Source organism: Piliocolobus tephrosceles, chromosome 1 (assembly GCF_002776525.5).
Source record: "Piliocolobus tephrosceles isolate RC106 chromosome 1, ASM277652v3, whole genome shotgun sequence".
Classification (NCBI taxonomy): domain Eukaryota; kingdom Metazoa; phylum Chordata; class Mammalia; order Primates; family Cercopithecidae; genus Piliocolobus; species Piliocolobus tephrosceles.
The window spans coordinates 12,997,063-13,015,222 of record NC_045434.1 but is presented as its reverse complement, the minus strand read 5'-3'; the positions used below and the strand labels follow the sequence as shown (position 1 = coordinate 13,015,222).

Sequence of the window (18,160 nt, the reverse complement as noted above, 5' to 3'; positions counted from 1 at the left end):
ATTCCTCACTGTCTTCCTGAAAGACACAAATTCCACAGAGTTTGTGCATCTTGTTCACAGGGCCCCACCTGCGTGGTGCTGATGGCCTATTCTCCATCCAGATAGCTGAGGATCATAGTTTGTACTTTAAAATGACATCAAACATGCTCTTAAAATGCCCCACTAGCGATGCTAGTTATCATTAATGTAATGTTAATGGTATCTAAAGAGGAGTAAAAATTTGAGCAAAGTGCCAAAAAAAAAAAAAAAAAAAAGTAGGATTCTTGATTGCAAGTCACAAAGCCCAACTTTTTATTAAAGTATAACATACACACAGAAAAGTGCCCAAATCAAAAATGTACAGCTCCAAGAATGTTCACAAATGGAATGCACCCAAGTAACCGGCAACCAGATCAAGAAACAGAACAGCCCAGAAGCACCCACCACCTCATGTCCCTCTTCTGGTCACTATCTTCTTAGGACTGATCTCTACTTGCAACCACAAGGATGAGTTTTGGGTTTTATACTTTATATAAATGGAATCCTATGGTGCATTTTTGCCTTATCTTGTTCACCACTAGGTTGGTGAATACACTCCAAGCTGGGGGTGGAGTTGCAACTCATTCCCATTGCAGTCTGGGATTCCATCGTGTGAATATACCCTGATGTGCTTATCCAACAAACATGGGCATTTGGGTGCTTTCCCATTTGGGGTTATTATGGAGAGAGTTTTTGTGAAGATTTAGGGCATTTCTCTGGATGAACACATGTACACACTTCTGTTGAGTATACACCTAGGGGTGGAATTGTTAGGTCATACATATTTACATCCAACTCAGGCTATTTCATTAAAGAATAAGGAATGTACTGGAAGGAGTTTGCTGGCTCAAAGAATTGACAGAAAACTAGAAGGGAGATCTGTAGGAAGATAGGTGGAGGCGGAGACAGCTCAGCAAGTCCAATGAGTGGAGCAGAAATGACATTCCCAGGACCCTGGCATCCCTGGACATTGCTACCAGTGGACACACCATCCCTTCAGCCTGCCAGCCCTAGACACCTGCCTTACTGGATGACTACCAACCCCAGACCACCGTGACTTCCTTGAAACGAGTCTCAGCATCCCTTCATTTCTGTGTCACATTCTCCAGGCTCATAGCCCCAAGCAAGGGTCCAGGTAGTCCACCCTAGGTCAATGACCACTTCCCGACGGGTATGGGGCTGGAAGCAGGGTGTGCCTGAGAGACAGGGAATACCTCCCTTCTTCAGCTTCCACGGTGGGTACGACACACCACTAAGTTTATATCTAAGCAGGGGCTACAGGAAGGGAGGGGAGATACTGGACAGTTAAGCTGAAAACACAAAAGTGACAACTGTTCTCACAGCTGCATTCCATAATGCAAGCAGGCTTTATTCCATTCATCTTCCACTGACAGAGTGGGGGAGGTCAGTGACATGTCTGTGGATCTCATAGCTCATATGCAGAAATCTGCATCTAAGAAGAGGGAGCTAGGCCAGGTGCTGTGGCTCACGCCTGTAATCCCAGCACTTCGGGAGGCCAAGGCGGGTGGACCACTTGAGGTCAGGGGTTCGAGACGAGCATGGCCAACATGGTGAAACTGTCTCTACTAAAAATACAAAAATCAGCCAGGTGTGGTGGTGGGTGCCTGTAATCCCAGCTCCTCGGGAGGCTGAGACACGAGAATTGCTTGAACCCAGGAGGTGGAGGTTGCAGTGAGCCGAGATTGCACCACTGCACTCCAGCCTGGACGACAGAGCAAGACTGTCTCAAAAACAAAAAAAAAGAAGTGGAAGCTGGGTTCACGACCACTCTAGGAAGGGTGACCCATCTCAAAATGACATAGGTCTGGAAAAGGTGCAATAAAAGGACAGAAAAGCATCTCATAGCGGGAGGTAAGGAAGAGAGAAGGAAAAGGAAAGGGAGACAGAACAAAAGGGAGCCTGAATCTAGAGGGACGGGACATGTAAAAACAACGCAGAGAAAGTTTGGTGGAAGAGGAAAGCAGCATTTTTTTGACCTGATTTTGATGCTCTCTGTGCTGTCCCACTTTCTCAGCTTCTCTGATGTGCTTTTGTGACTTGTGCTTTGCTTCATCGGGTTAATGATGTTGGCGTGAACCACAGAATAAAGAGATCTTGGTCATAAACTGCACTATCAAAGGATCGGAGGTCTTAGCGTCACATCCAGCATACAATTCTGTTCTAGTTTGAGCATCTTAACAACACTGATATTATCAGTGAGCTGATAATGAAACTCAGAATGGGTTTTAACAAAAGAAGCAAGGAATAAAAATGTCCTAAATCCATGTACGAGGGCAGCAAGTCATTAATTGATCTGAAAATTATATGTGCCTCTTTGCAGGCAATTTTATTCATCCAACAGAACCATGGTCTCTTTGAAGTCATCCATTCTTCCCTACATTATACCATGGCATTTAGTACATTTATTTGTTTTAAATGATAATCAGAGCTTTCATCTATGTAGCATCTCTGTTTCCTCTCAGACAGAAAGGCAGGATAATTACCATTAAACCCAATTTGCAGGTTAGAACATTTCAGGCACACAATGGCCTGCTCTGTATCACACAGCAAGTCTCGGTCAGAACTAGGGAGACAGGCAGTTTCCAAATAAATAGAATAGAACAAACTTAGACAAAGAACTCTGCTCCCACAGTGTATTCTCCTCTTTTATCGGGGTCATATGAGTTTGGTTTAGGTAGGGCCTTCAGGTTGATCTTAGACAATCCAAGAGCTAATTCATCAATGTCTAGCGTTTCCTTGGGGCATCCATGAATCACCTTCCTTAAACTGCCAGAATTCGGCTTCCTCCTGGTGAACGTGGGAAGTGAAGTGTGCCGTGGGTTGGTGCAACAAAGGTGTTTGCGTCACGGTGTTCAGTTAAGATAGTTTGCGGGTCTCCCTATCTGCAAACAGGTAGACCTGGAAGGTAGCACAGTTCAGGGGGCTAAGGGAACTCTGGGGCTGGGCTGCCTGCCCTCAAACCCCAGTTTTTCTGCTTACCATGTGTAACCTTGGGCAAACTACATAAACTTTTTGTGCCTCAGTTTCCCCTCACTCTAAAACAGACATATGGCTGGGTGCACTGACTCATACCTATAATCCCAGCACTTTGGGAGGCCGAGGTGGGCAGATCACTTGAGGCCAGGAGTTGGAGACCAGCCTGGCCAACATGGTGAAAGCCCGTCTCTACTAAAAATACAAAAATGAGCCAGGTGTGGTGGCCTGCGCTTGTCATCCCAGCTACTAGGGAGGCTGAGACATGAGGATCATTTGAACCTGGGAGTGGAGGTTGCGGTGAGCTGAGATTGTGCCATTGCATTCCAGCCTGGGTAACAGAGCAAGGCTCTGTCTCAAAAAGATGAATAAATAAAATAAAACAAAACAGACATGCACTTATGGTATTTATTGTTGGAAGATTAAGTACCTTAATGCACACCAATGCTCATATGACTAGGGGGCACACAGGGGGCTGCTGTCACCATGACTCACTCCTGCAGAGGAGGGACTGCCCTAGTAAAACCCCAGCGGGCCCAGCGCTGTGTCCAGAACAGGTCCTTATATTACCGCAGCCCACAATGGAACTACTGAGTAGGAGCCAAAAGAGGAGGGAGCAGGAAGAGGTGGCATTTGGAGAGGGGAGACCGCACACACAGGTCTGCTACAGCATATCAATGGCATGGGGTACTTTTACAGTCAAGTTGACTTCAGTGTCTGCCCACCATCTATCTTTGTAGGACCACTGAAACAAGGGACATCCACCATGGCCCCGGGAGGATACGTTAAGAAAACCATTCCACGGCTGGGCGGGGTGGCTCATGCCTGTAATCCCAGCGCTTTGGGAGGCTGAGGCGGGTGGATCACAAGGTCAGGCATTTGAGACCAGCCTGACCAACATGGTGAAGCCCTGTCTCTATTAAAAATACAAAAAATTAGCTGGGCATGGTGGTGCGTGCCTGTAATCCCAGCTACTTAGGAGGCTGAGGCAGGAGAATCGCTTGAACCCAGGAGGTGGAGGTCGCAGTGAGCTGAGTTCGCACCACTGCACTCCAGCCTGGGCAACGGAGCGAGACTCTGTCTCAAAACAACAACAACAACAAAAAAAAAAACAAAAGAAAACCATTCCAATCCTGTGGGTTGTCTTTTCACTAGGATGATGGAAATGCGCAAGAACTAGGGAACCTCTGCAGCTGCTTTCTCCAGGAAAGAAGATGAAAATGTTATATGTTTCAGTTGGCCAAAATGCTCTAATTTGATACTGAATATTGCAAATAAGAGATATGTAGGCATAGTTTTTTTTTTTAAATAAGTTATCCCCTGAAATGTATTAATATGATATAAACTTGGAAATTGATGTTTAAAAATGTTAAACTCTTAAGTCCAGACTTATTTTTACATGGCACATTTGTTATTTGGCTATAAAAATTTTGATTTTCTTTGCCAATAATGAAAATAACCTGAAAATGAAAAGAAAAAAATGAAATTGAATGCCACAAAGAAAACAGATGAAAACATAAGACAAGCCCCGGCCACCATTGGCTGGGCAGGGATGGGTGTTGGTCTTACTCCCTAAGGCTTAGAGCATGCATGGTCTCTACAGGGGACTTTGAAGGTCAGAAAAGGAGGCGTTTTCATCACACATGAAGTTAGAGAATGGTACAAAAGAACTTCTTCTCGCGAAAGGGGTTTTCTGACGCAGGCACTGGAATGATGAGAGGGTCTTCCCGCACGTGAGCTTCACAGTAGGCCAGGAGGTCCGCAGCTGCCTGGGAGACCTGTGAGGGCACAGAGCACAGGCATTTCACAGAGCAAAGGCCCCTTCACAGAGTGGGTCCAGGGAAGAGGCGTCCACGTAGAATGGGGATAAGCCCTAGGATAGGCTTTATAGTGCACACAGCCTACGACAAGGTCATGCCCAGGCTGGAGGGCGGGTTCGTGCAAACCCAGGAGACTGGTTCGAAATGTGCCTCCAAGAAAGGGAGGCTGCCCTTGCAAGGCAGGTCAGCATGGAGACAGGAATAAGGGATGGCAGGAGGCCCAGACAGCCTTGCTATACTCTTGAGTAGGTGAGGAGTGGAGGCTCCAGGACAGTAGTCTCACAATGACTTTGCTAAACCGTTTCTGGAAGAATAAAGCAGAAGGCAGCCCCTGGCCAAGCCAGTGTGATCATATGTATTATCATTATTAGTGGTTTTATTGCAGTCCACTCTTGTGACCAACACAGAGAGACACTTCATCCTCCTCAACAGAACTCGTATTTAGCTATGTTTTAGAAGCATACCTGTTTTATTTTTATTTATTTTAAATTTTTATTTATTTAGTTTTTGAGGCAGAGTCTCACTCTGTTGCCCAGGCTAGAGTGCGGTGGCGCGATCCCCACTCACTGCAACCTCCATCTCCCGAGTTCAAGTGATTCTCCTGCCTCAGCCTCCCAAGTAGCTGAGATTACAGGCACCCACCATACCCAGCTAATTTTTGTATTTTTTGTAGAGATGGGGTTTCACTATGTTGGCCAGGCTAGTCTCAAACTCCTGACCTCAGGTGATCTGCCCACCTCGGCCTCCCAAAGTGCTGGGATTACAGGCGTGAGCCACCGTGCCGGGCCAGCACACATGTTTTAACTTGGGGTGGCCATTCCCCTATAGCGAGAGGTGCTCCTGACCAGAAAGTTCTTTCCCCTGCATTTCTTTCCAGGCTTATCTGAAGCCTGCTGGCGCATGGCAGTTGTACATCAAACTGTCCCCAAGCTCAAGCCCAGAGGAAGTGCAGGTTGCGAGAGGGCAGGGTGCGGACAAGCATTTGCTAACAGGGAGAGGCAGTTACGAGCTTATTTTGTTCATGGTCTGTGTCATGTGCTTGGCAAATAAATGGCCTATGCATTAACTCATCCTGCCAATTAGGCTGTTCTGCCTGCGAGTGTTTATTAGAGGATTACAGGCAGGGGTAAGTACATAGCAGTCAAATGAAATCCTTTTAGTACATTCAATGTCTAAATCTTCCCTAGAATGATAAAAATGTTCGACAGATGAAGAAAAAAATGTTTAGAAAACTCCAACTACACAGGCCATACACATTCCCTTCTGGGTTTTAAAAATTGGCTCATCTTTCAACATTTTACAGAGATTCTTCTGATTTTCAGCCCAGACCTAACCGCTTTAGCAATGGCTAGGAATAATTTCAGCAGAGATATACAATGAATCAACTAAACACATCACTCAAATAAATCAACTTGAAATTTAGCAGATGAGTCAATCTAAATCCTTACAAAGCCTACATTTGTTAAGAATGTGGCGTGGAGAAATGAGTTCCTGTAAACATCAGGCTTCTAGTTCTATCCCCACCCCTAAGCCAGCTGTGTGACCTTGGGTAAGTAGCTCAACCTTTCTGAGCTTCACTTCCTTCATTTGTAAAATTCAGGAGAGTTGGAGAGCTCTAAGGTTGCAATTTACTCTAAAATGTCTATGATTCTATCTTTAATAGCATGGTCAGTATTTAAGATCCCACAAATGCATATGTTGAGTTTGATAGGAGTGTTTGAAGTTTGCAGTGGTTTATAGGAAGCCCATATAGGAATTTCCCAGAGGTGTGAGGCCCAGGGGAAAACTGAATCTGTTGGGGGTCTGTGAAGTCATCACAAGGAGCTAGAGCACAGGCTTAGGGAAACAGACTCTGAGGCCCACAGGGCTGTGATGGACACACAAAGAGAATGGAATCACATGGTGAGTGCTGCAAACTCAGAGCCGTTGGGCTTGGGAGATTGAGCCCTCCCTTGCTGCCACCTTCTAAGGAAAGCCGAGTGCCCTCCCCAGCTGCTGGAGTCATGACCTCCTTAGTTTCCACTCCTGGCTTCTCACCATGCCCAGAGATGCAGAAGCTGCTGAGGTCTGGGGTCTCCCTCATGGCCACCATGTTAGGACAGCCACTAAATTCATCCAGTGGCCCCTCTGGCAACCCCTGGGCGGTGGTCTTCACTGCTGCCTGGGCAGCACATACAAGGCTGCAGTGTTGGAACAACCACATTGCTCCTCTAGGAGCCACTGTCCTCTTGGGTTTGCTAGGTCTAGACTCCTGACTCCAGTGAGCTCTTCTGGGAGCTCCGTTTAAGAATGGCTTGGCTGGACACAGTGGCTCACCTGTAATCCCGGCACTTTGGGAGGCCAAGGCGGGTGGATTGCCTGAGGTCAGGAGTTCAAGACCAGCCTGGCCAACATGGTGCAACCCTGTCTCTACTAAAAATACAAAAAATTAACTGGGCGTGGTGGCGGGCACCTGTAATCCCAGCTACTCAGGAGGCTGAGGCAGGAGAATCGCTTGAATCCGGGAGTTGGAAATTGCAATGAGCTGAGATTGCACCACTGCACTCCTGTCTGGGCAATAAAAATGAAACTCCATCTCAAAAAAAGAAAAAAATAAATAATGTCTCGTCTGACCATCATGCCCTCTCCAGTTTTCTAGTTTTCACTTTTCCCATCTACTTCATTTTTTTGGGGCATGCTCCAGTTCCATCTGAATTCTCTATAATCCTCGTTATGCCATTCAGGAAGGAAGTATTCACTATCTACCCTTTAGCTAATTCAAAGGATGCAAGGGAAAGAACAAGGCCCTCTAGAAGATCTCACTGCAATCTCAAACATGATGTAGTCACTATAATAATCTACGTGTGCTGAAATATCACAGAAGAACACTTGCACGCCACTGTGGATCCATGATGAGAGGCCAGGAGACGGGCATCTGACAACCTGTCCAGTCCCACACAGTAGCGGACACCTTGGTGAATCTGCCCCCATTCTCCAGAGGGCAATCACTGGACTTCTGGGCCCAGAAACATGATTTCCTGGCACACTCAGAATGGATCATCTCTTGTGGCTGACCCATATTAAACAAGCTCAGGAGGCAGCTGGATAAAACCATAATACAAATGGAAGCTGACATTTACATTTACTGATCGCTTCTCAGGTGCCAGCAGTGTGCTACATGCAACAGATGTACTATGCCATTTAATTCTTCTGATAAGTACGATTCTAGCCTGGGCAACATAACAAGACTCTACCACAAAATGAAAAAAATAGCCAGGCATGATGGTGCACACCTGCAGTCCCAGCTACTCAGGAGGTTGAGGCAGGGACATCGCTTGAGTCTGGGAGTTCAAGGCAGTGAGCTGTGATTGCACCACTGCATTCCAGCCTGGGTGGCAGAGCAAGATCCTGTCTCCAAAAAAAAAAAAAAAAAAAAAAAAAAAGTACAATTCTTTATTTATAATTGACAAATAAAAATGGAATATATTTATGGCATACATGATGTTTTGATACACGTATACATTATAGAATGGTTAAATCAAGCTAACTGACACATCCATTACCTCATATACTTTTCTCTGTGGTTAAAAACATGTAAAATTTACTCTTAGCAATTTCTTTTTTCTTTTGAGATGGAGTCTCACTCTGCCATCCAGACTGGAGTGCAGTAAGGCTATCTCAGCTCACTGTAACCTCCGCCTCCGGGGTTCAAACAGTTTTCTTGCCTCAGCCTTCTGAGTAGCTGGGATTACAGGCTCCTGCTACCATGTCTGGCTAATTTTTTATTTTTGGAAGAGATGGGGGTTTCACCATGTTGCTCAGGCTGGTCTCAAACTCCTGACCTCAGGTGATCTGCCCGCCTCGGCCTCTCTATAATCTGTGCTGGGGTTACAGGCATGAGCCACTGAGTCTGGCAAGCCATTTTCAAGTATACATGATAAGTACTATTCTTAAAGCCACTTTACAGATGAGGAGACTGAGGCACAAAGGTTAAGAAGGTCACCCATCTATTAAGAGAGGAAACCAGGGCCGGGCATGGTGGCTCATGACTGTAATCCCAGCACTTTGGGAGGCCGAAGCTGGCAGATCACAAGGTTAGGAGCTTGAGATCATCCTGGCCAACATGGTGAAACCCCATCTCTACTAAAAATACAAAAATTAGCTGGGCGTGGTGGCCCATGCCTGTAATCCCAGCTACTCAGGAAGCTGAGGCAGGAGAATCGCTTGAACCAGGGAGTCAGAGGTTGCAGTGAGCCGAGATCATGCCATTGCACTCCAGCCTGGTGACAGAGCAAGACTCTATCGCAAAAAAAAAAAAAAAAAAAAAGAGAGCGCGCAAGGGAGAAAGCAGCAGAATTGGAAGCTAAGCTATACTATACTACAGCCGTCCCCAATCTTTTTGGCACCAGGGAGTGGTTTCATGGAAGACAGTTTTTCCACTAACTGGGGATGGGGGGATGGTTTCAGGATGATTCAAGTGCATTACATTTATTGTACACTTTGTTTCTATCACTATTACATTGTAATACATGATGAAATAATGATATACAATTCACCATAATGTAGAATCAGTGGGAGGCCTGAGCTTGTCTTCCTGCAACCAGATGGTCCCATTTGGAGGTGATGGGAGACAGTGACAGATAGTCAGACACAGGATTCTCATAAGGAGCTTGCAACCTAGATCCCTCACACACACAGTTCACAATTGGGTTTGTGCTCCTGTAAGAATCTAATGCCGCTGCTGATCTGACAGGAGGCAGAGCTCAAGCGGTAATGCAAGCAATGGGGAGCGCCTGTAAATACAGATGAAGCTTTGCTTGCTCACCTGCTGCTGTGCGGCCCGGTTCCTAACAGACCACAGACTAGTACTGGTCCATGGCCCAGGGGTTGGGGACCCCTTTTCTACTACACAGAATCTACACTCGATACGGAATCTATAATCTACACTGTATGCAGAACCTATACTCAGCCGCCATACTACAGCAGCTGCTTTGTTAATTGACAATGAGACCCGTAATTCTCAAGTGGCCTGGAACGCTCTCACCTGCCCAGCCAGCGCACAAGAGGAGAGATCCTTGTGGAACAACTACCTGGGAGCTCACAGGACCAGAAGAAGGAGTGTCTTCCACCTAGAGTATCTTAGGTCATTTCATTTAACTTAGAGACAGGAAGTGTCTTCAGCTGGGACTTACCCTCTGTCCCCGCACCCTGAGAGGGGATGGACACGGTCACTGTGGTCTCCAAGACACCCCTTCCTCTAGGCTGTGACCTGCCAATCCCCTTCTGTCTACACATACAATCCAGCTAGTCAGAAGTTGGCTGGTTAAACTGTCACGACAGCTTTCTTCCCCTTGATCAGTTTACCTGTCCAGGTGGTTATCAACATCCAACATGGGCCAATTCGACTCTTTCAATTCTCTGGGAACAACCTCAAGGGGGCGCCTCACTGTGGAAGCTGCATTATCAACCAGTACATCATGTACATCATGACTAAGCATTAAAGGAGTGGGCTCAAAAAATGCTGGGGCTTTGGGGGAACAGCTCAGTCAAGGAGAGGTCAGCTTGGGCCCACGTTCTACTCCATAGTGGAGTAACTTCTTCCCTTACAGCCCGGTGTCTGCAACACCCTAACAATTATGCTGTTAATGGTCTGGCCTTGCCAGGTCTAAGCAGGTCTAATCTAGGAATTTTTCTATCACCTCCCAAAGGTGATGCTGTACTTGATGCCACAATTTTTCTTGCAAGAAAACGAGTTGTTCTTAGGTTGCTTCCTTTTGTTGCTTTAAGATCACAGTTGCGTTTGCTGAGTTATAACTACACTCCTCTGGCTTGCTGAATCCTGTCTGTGTATCCATGCAACAGGAATGCACACACAATGAAGCCAGTATTAGTGCCGATCAAGAAGTGCTCAGTTTAAGCCTGAATGTATGGATCTGGGTTGGTTCCATGCAACATTAATTTCCTAGGTGCACTCAGAATTACTGAAATGTAACGCTGTGAAGAAGGGCCCACTTAGGCACAGCTGCATCTAATAGAGCATAAGTCATCTTACAGCAAAATAGTCAAGGGAGTTTTCCACCTTCATCACCCCCTCTTTTCACATAGTGTCCAGAGTCCTATATAACCTGTATAACCAAAGTATCTTGGGTAAGCCCTGAAGTTTATTGTTAATGTGATCTGAAAAGATAAATATAGGTAATGACCATCTTAATGAGCCTGATACATGAAAGGTGGCGTCCCAACAAATAGCTCAGTATCCAGGTATTAATTAACCTAAGCCTGCTCCTTCCGCTGAGAGGGAGAGTTTTCTTAATCAGCCCTAGATTGATGTTTATGATCGGAGGTTTCCTTCAACACGTACCAAATAGGGGTTGCAGACACCGCCAGATCCCATTAAACATCTGCCATCTTTGGAACATAAAGTAGACAATTTGCTTTCAAAGAGAGAATCTTATTCTGGTAGAAAATTGAAAATTCCTTTACTGTGTATGCCTTCTCATCAAGCCTGAATTCGGCTTTCCCTTTTTGCTGTGATGTTTGCTGTGATGAAATGCCTGGAGCATCTCTGTGCCTCCCCGTCTTAGTATCGAACTGTTAGAGTTACAAGACAACAGATGTTGAAAAGAATCGGTAGCTTGGGAACAACTGTGGAATTTTACCATCACATTTCAGAGTAAAAGAGGTGATTAAAGCAGCCCAAGTTAGCACATAATCCTGTTAGTTGCACTATAATTACAAGCTTCAATGATGGGAGAAAATGCCGCAATTACCATAGTCACATTCCGTGACAAGACAGATGACATAATTATTATTCTGGCTGTGACACCCACTGCATTTATCCTTTGCATCTGAAGTAGACAGACCCAGACCTATTTCTAAGCAACCCTGGCCTAGTTAACAGCACTACTGGGGATCAATTAAAAAGCACCTAGGTTGGCTTTGCCTGTTTCTCCTTCTACTCCAAAAAACGAAGCAGGATTACAGTTAATGGCACAGCCAGGTTGCAGGCAGCATGGTGTAATGGTATATTTTACAAGGTCAAATTTGGTGCACACACCACTAGAAGATATCATATACTGCTTATCCTCAGCAGGATCCTCGGGACATTACAGGTATATACCCCACCTCTAAATTCTCAGCAAGCACTGCAGGGTGAATTCTCGTGCTTTTTTTTTTTTTTTTCCTCCTAACATTGGGAAATATTTGAGACCCACACACCAGTTCCTAAGGGCAGTCTCTAGATACTTTCATATCATAGCTTTCAGTGGATCTCAGAATATTTGAGACCCACACACCAGTTCCTAAGGGCAGTCTCTAGATACTTTCATATTATAGCTTTCAGTGGATCTCAGTAACTACTTTGTACTATTCCTGGTCAACGTGGGCAATTCTTGTTGGTGGATGGCCTGTATGGGGAGAGGCTTCCGCCCAGTGGTTGGGTCCTAGGCCACAGGCAACATCTAGTTGAGAGTGGGTTAGGTTATATCTGAAGGTGGAAATCAGAGAGGGGAGAGTGGGTGATATGTATGAATAAAAGAATAATTCAACAGAGTCCGTCTCTGAATCCTTAAGTCAAACGTCCATAACAGTGGACTAGCCACTGTTAACTACTTTCAGCATAGGTTTTTCCACATCAAAAGTTGATTGCACATTGGGAGCTAAATCTAAGATGCTTGTAAGAGAGTTATAATATTACCAAATTAACTTAAGTAAGAGTTGTTCTCACATGGCCTTTAGCACAGGAATATTAGAGTCAGAGGTTGCAGTGAGCTGAGATCACGCCATTGCACTCCAGCCTGGGCAATAGAGCAAGACTCTGTCTCAAAAAAAAAAAAAAAGAAAGAAAAGGAAGAGAATTTGCTGGGATTTTGACTAGGATCACATTGAATCTATAGATCAAGTTGGGAAAAATTGCTATTTAACTATATTGAGTCTTCTTATCCATGAACATGGACTATCTCTCCATTTTATTTAGATGTTTGATTTTTTTCCCTCAGAGTTTTGTAGTTTTCCTCATACAGATCTTGTGCATTTTGAATATATCTGGTATATTTTTGCTCATCTTTTTACATTCAACCTGAGTCACTTTATTTTAGGTCTATGTGTAATGCGAAATATATTCTTTTCAAAGGTTAAATCTGATAATCTAAATTAGTTTTCCCACTTAACACTTATTATGAAGGTAGATATATTTGGTATTGTTTCTGCTGTCTTATTTTGTTTTCTGAAACTTTTACGTTCTTTTTTGTTTTCTAGTTTATGTTCCATGGTCTTTATTTCTTGTCCTCCAGTAATTAAGAAGTGTAGGCTGGGCACGATGGCTCACACCTGTAATCCCAGCACTTTGGGAGGCCGAGGTGGGCGGATCACTTGAGGTTGGGAGTTTGAGACCAGCCTGGCCAACATAGTGAAACCCCATCTCTACTAAAATTACAAAAATTAGCTGGGCATAGTGGTGCGCACCTGTAGTCCCAGCTACTTGGGATTGCTTGAACCCCGGAGGCAGAGGTTGCAGTGAGCAGAGATTGCTCCGTGGCATTCCAGCCTGGGCGACAGAGTGAAACTCTATCTCCAAAAAAAAAAAAAAAGCATTTAATCTTTATAGCCTTAATATGTTTATAATATTAATCAATTACAGAAATGAAGTTATATTGATTGATTCACATCTATGAAATATGAATAAATTGGCTATACTGGACAGTTATCATGTATGTTTTCCCCTAGCAACTGAACCCCTTCACTGGTTGGAGGAGTTATCTACTTTATGAGTCCTTGTGTGGGGAAACAATTCTTTCTCTTAATAGATCTGAAAATGTCAAATACTCACCTTCCCAGAATCTCTTGCAACTTCGCACATGTGACTCTGTAGAAACAGACTTCGACTTATGATCTGAGGGGGAAGACAGGGCCCTGGCTAGAAGGTTGAGTTCCTGGCTCAGAGTGACAGTGGTACAAACCGTAGCATGTAGTGCTGGGTGGTGATTGCCGCAGTTCCCTCCTCAGACTGTTCTGCAGTGTGGTTTTGGGTGTTGTTCCCAGAAGATGAATCTTAAGCCCACTTCTCTAGACTTCCCAACAATTTTATAAGCTATTCAAAATCCCTTTAATAAATTCCTTTTATAATCAACTTAGATGCTTATCAACAGTGGACTGGATAAAGAAAATGTAGTATATGCACACCATGAAATACAATGCAGCTATAAAAGTGAGTGGAATTATGTCCTTAGCAGCAATATGAATACAGCTGGCGGCCATTATCCTAATTGAATTAATGCAGGCACAGAAAACCAAATACCACATGTTCTCATTTATAATCGGGAGCTAAACATTGAGTACACATGGTCACAAAGATGGGAACGAGAGACACCAGGGCCTACTTGAGGGGTGACGGGGGAGGAAGGTAAGGGCTGAGAAACTACCTATTGGGTACTATGCTGACTACCTGGGGGATGAAATCACTTCTACACCAAACCCTACTGACATGCAATTTACCCACATAACAAACTTGCACATGTACCCCTTGAACCTAAAATTAAAGTTGAAACTAACCAACTAACTAAATTCCTTTTATATTTACTCAGCTAAGGTAAGCTTCTGTTATTTGTAATAAAGACCATTGGACTGACAGGTGGCCATATTTACACTCTCCTCTCTTCTCCCTCCCCCATTTTAATGTAAGTATTTTCTAGGATTGTCATAGTCTACTACCGACAAATGTTTATTTTTATATCATATAGATTTCTGAGAAGAATGATAAAAATTACATTTTGTAAGAGCAGTCACCATAGCTATTATTATTTTTTTTAGACAGAGTCTCACTCTGTCGCCAGGCTGGAGTGCAGTGGCGCAATCTCAGCTCACTGCAACCTCTGCCTCCCGGGTTCAAGAGATTCTTCTGCCTCAGTCCCCCCGTAGCTGAGACCACAGGTGTGCACCACCACACCCAGCTTATTTTTGTATTTTTCGTAGAGACCAGGTTTCACCGTGTTGGCCAGGATGGTCTTGATCTCTTGACCCTGCCTCGGCCTCCCGAAGTGCTGGGATTATAGACATGAGCCACCGTGCCCGGCCAATTATTCTTAAGTTTACACTGATTGAATAACCCTGCAACTTCTTTCATACTATGCCATCCCCATGTGGAAGTTATTTCGATTCAGTCAGCTGGCTGGGTCCTATGTTACACACATGTATGTGCAGAGTCCAGAGGACGCAGGAGACCCTCCAGGCCATGGTGCCGGTAAGAAACCTGAACAGAAGGTCGTCTCTGAGCAAGTCAGAGTCTAAAGAAACAGTGTGGCAGTTGGCCCGGCACAGTGGCACACCTGTAATCCCAGCACTTTGGGAGGCTGAGGTGGGCAGATCACCTGAGGTCAGGAGTTCGAAACCAGCCTGGCCAATATGGTGAAACCCCGTCTCTACTAAAAATACAAAAATTAGCCAGGCATGGTGGTGGTGGGCGCCTGTAATCCCAACTACTCAGGAGGCTGAGGCAGGAGAATCACTTGAACCTGGGAGGCGGAGGTTTCAGTGAACCGAGATCATGCCACTGCACTCCAGCCTGGGCTTGAGACAGAGTGAGACTCTGTTTCAAAAACAAACAAACAAGCAACAACAACCAAAAAACACTGTGGCAGTGACTAGAAGAACCCCAAAGGTCCTGGGAATAAAGAACAACCACAATGGGCTAGTGCAAGCTCTTCGTTAGGCTCCCAAGGTGAGAGAATTGGTTGAGCTCAGGAGTTTGAGATCAGTCTGGGAAACATCGTGAGACCCCCATCTCTACTAAATTTTTTTTTTAATTAGCTGGACATGGTGGTATATGCCTACTTAGGTATGCTTAGGTTTGACAGCCTCTCAGGGTGGAACTTTTGAAATACGAGGCAGTAGACTGCCCAGTCGTTCCTACGGAGTTCGACATCAGCCTCACTGGTGACCTAGTGTTCTTTTTGCTGCTGCTACTGATATTTGTGCATTCCATGAGCTGACACAGATGGACAGAGGTCCCTTATTTGGTACCTTCAGTCAATGGAGTAAGAAAGTTGTCTGATACCCAGATCTGAAGGTATTAAGAGTAAGAATTGAGAAGACCGACTCTATCACACTGATAAAGAATTAAGCAGAATTCTAGAGAATTAAGCAGAATTCTGAATATTGACCCAGAAACTATAACTTGGCAAAGACCATTTGGATCCCAGTGATGGATATCGGAGGCAGATCACCTTTGGGAGGTCGAGGCAGGTGGATCACTTGAGGTCAGGAGACATCAGACTGATGTCTCCATGATGAGTGAAATCATGAGTGTTCTGTCTTTCAACGGTGCTCTAAAACAGGGGTCCCCAACTCCCTGCCAGGGACCAGTATCAGTCCATGGTCTGTTAGGAAACGGGCTACACAGCAGGAGGTGAGCGGCGAGCTAGCAAGTGAGCATTACCGCATGAGCTCCGCCTCCTGTCAGATCAGTGGAGTCCTTAGATTCCCATAGGAGCGTGAACCCTGTTGTCAACTGTGCATGCAAGGAATCTAGCTTGTATGCTCCTTATGAGAATCTAATGCCTGATGATCTGTCACTGTCTCCCAATACCTGTCTTGTCTAGTTGCAGGAAAACAAGCTTAGGGCTTCCACCAATTCTACATTATGGTGAGTATGTAATAATAATAGCAATAAAGTGCACAATAAATGTAATGCTTGTATCATCCCCAAACCATCCCCCACTGCCTGTGGAAAAACTGTCTCTGATAAAACCAGTTCCTAGTGCCAAAAATATTGGGGATCGCTGCGCTAAAAGATAGGAGAGACTGGGGAAAATGGCTGTGCTACCTAATGAGAACGGGGATGCTACTGGTGCTGAAGATCTGGGCGTGAGTGCTGCCTTGACAATGCTATGAAGGATGCCTCAAGTCCAATCTCATACGGATTCAGAGGGAATGCTAATATTTATCTGATGGACATGAAGCCGTCCAGCACAGCAGGTCCAACAGCACAAAGACTTGTTGATTCTGAATGCTCTATAGTGATGGAAGCTGGATTTGGAGATAACTTTGTCTTGAAAGTATTTTCTTAAAAGGATTATTATTATTATTATTATTACTGAAATAAAGTCTTGTTTTGTTGCCCTGGCTGGAGTGCAGTGGTGAGATCATAACTCAAAGCAGCCTCTGTCTTCTGGGCTCAAGTGATCCTCTTGCCTCAGCCTCCTGAGTAGGCACATACCACCATGTCCAGCTAATTAAAAAAAAAAAAAAAAATGTAGTAGAGATGTGGTCTCGCTATGTTTCCCAGACTCGTCTCAAACTCCTGAGTTCAAGCAATTCTCCCACCTTGGCCTCCCAAAGTGCCAGGATTACAGACGTGAGCCACTGCACCCAGCATAAAAAAGTTTAATTATAGGACTATATGTTTACACAAATATATGTGTACATATATATACATATAGGTGTATTTCTATAAAACATATATGACATAAAATGCATCGTCTTAACTATTTTTAAGTATACAGTTCAGTAGTATTAAGTATATTCACATTCTTGTGCAACTATCAGTACCATCCCTCTCCAGAAATTGCAAAACTGAAACTCTGCTTCCATTAAACAACTCTCCATTCTCTCCTTCCCCCAGCCCCTGGAGACCACCATTCTCCTATCTGTTTCTATGAATTTGACTACTCTAGGTACCTCTTATAGGTGGAATACAATATTTTGTCTTTTTGTGCCTGGCTTACTTCTGTTAGCACAGTGTCCTCAAGGTTCATTCATGTTGTCACATGTGTCTGAGTTTCCTTCCTGTTTAAGGCTGAATCATATTCTGTTTTAAGTATACACTACATTTTGTTTATCTATTCATCTACTGATAGACATTTAGGTAGTTTCTATGCCTTGGCTATTGTGAGTAAGCTGCTATTAATATGGATGTACAGATTTCTCTTCAAGACCCTACTTCCAATTCTTTTGAGTCTATTCGTAGGTGATACATGGATTGTCTCACCTGATCCCATTTCTATACTATTGATTTGGGCCCAGAAATCCTCATAAGTAGGCAGCAATGAGGAAGGGGTCCCAGGTTGGGAAGAACAATTGTTCTGAGAGATGGCTAACCACAAACAGCCCCTTGCACAGCATCCTGTTCCCTCACTTTGCCCGTAGCCCCAGCAGCAAGACTGTAACTGCATGAAACCCCTCCAGCATAACCCTATAAAGCCTTCTTCCAGACCCTGCCTTTTTGAAGACAGTCCCTTTTCTGCTGTGCTGCCCGTTGCTTCCTTGCAATGTACTTTCCTTCTAATAAATCTGCTTTTTTTTTTTGAGATGGAGTCTCGCTGTGTTGCCCAGGCTGGAGTGCAGTGGCGTGATCT

At 44.7% G+C, this 18,160-nt stretch overlaps 1 protein-coding gene across 1 annotated transcript; it reads right to left on the bottom strand.

Moving 5' to 3' along the window:
• Positions 1-267: 267 nt before the first annotated feature.
• GNG4 (G protein subunit gamma 4) lies at positions 268-10,204 on the bottom strand. Its single transcript, XM_026455093.1, has 2 exons — positions 10,176-10,204; positions 268-4,833 (listed from the first exon to the last, which is right to left on the bottom strand). The coding sequence occupies exons 1-2, from the start codon at positions 10,202-10,204 to the stop codon at positions 4,662-4,664; spliced, it is 201 nt and encodes a 66-aa protein (XP_026310878.1). The 3' UTR covers positions 268-4,661.
• Between the last annotated feature and the right edge of the window lie 7,956 nt (positions 10,205-18,160).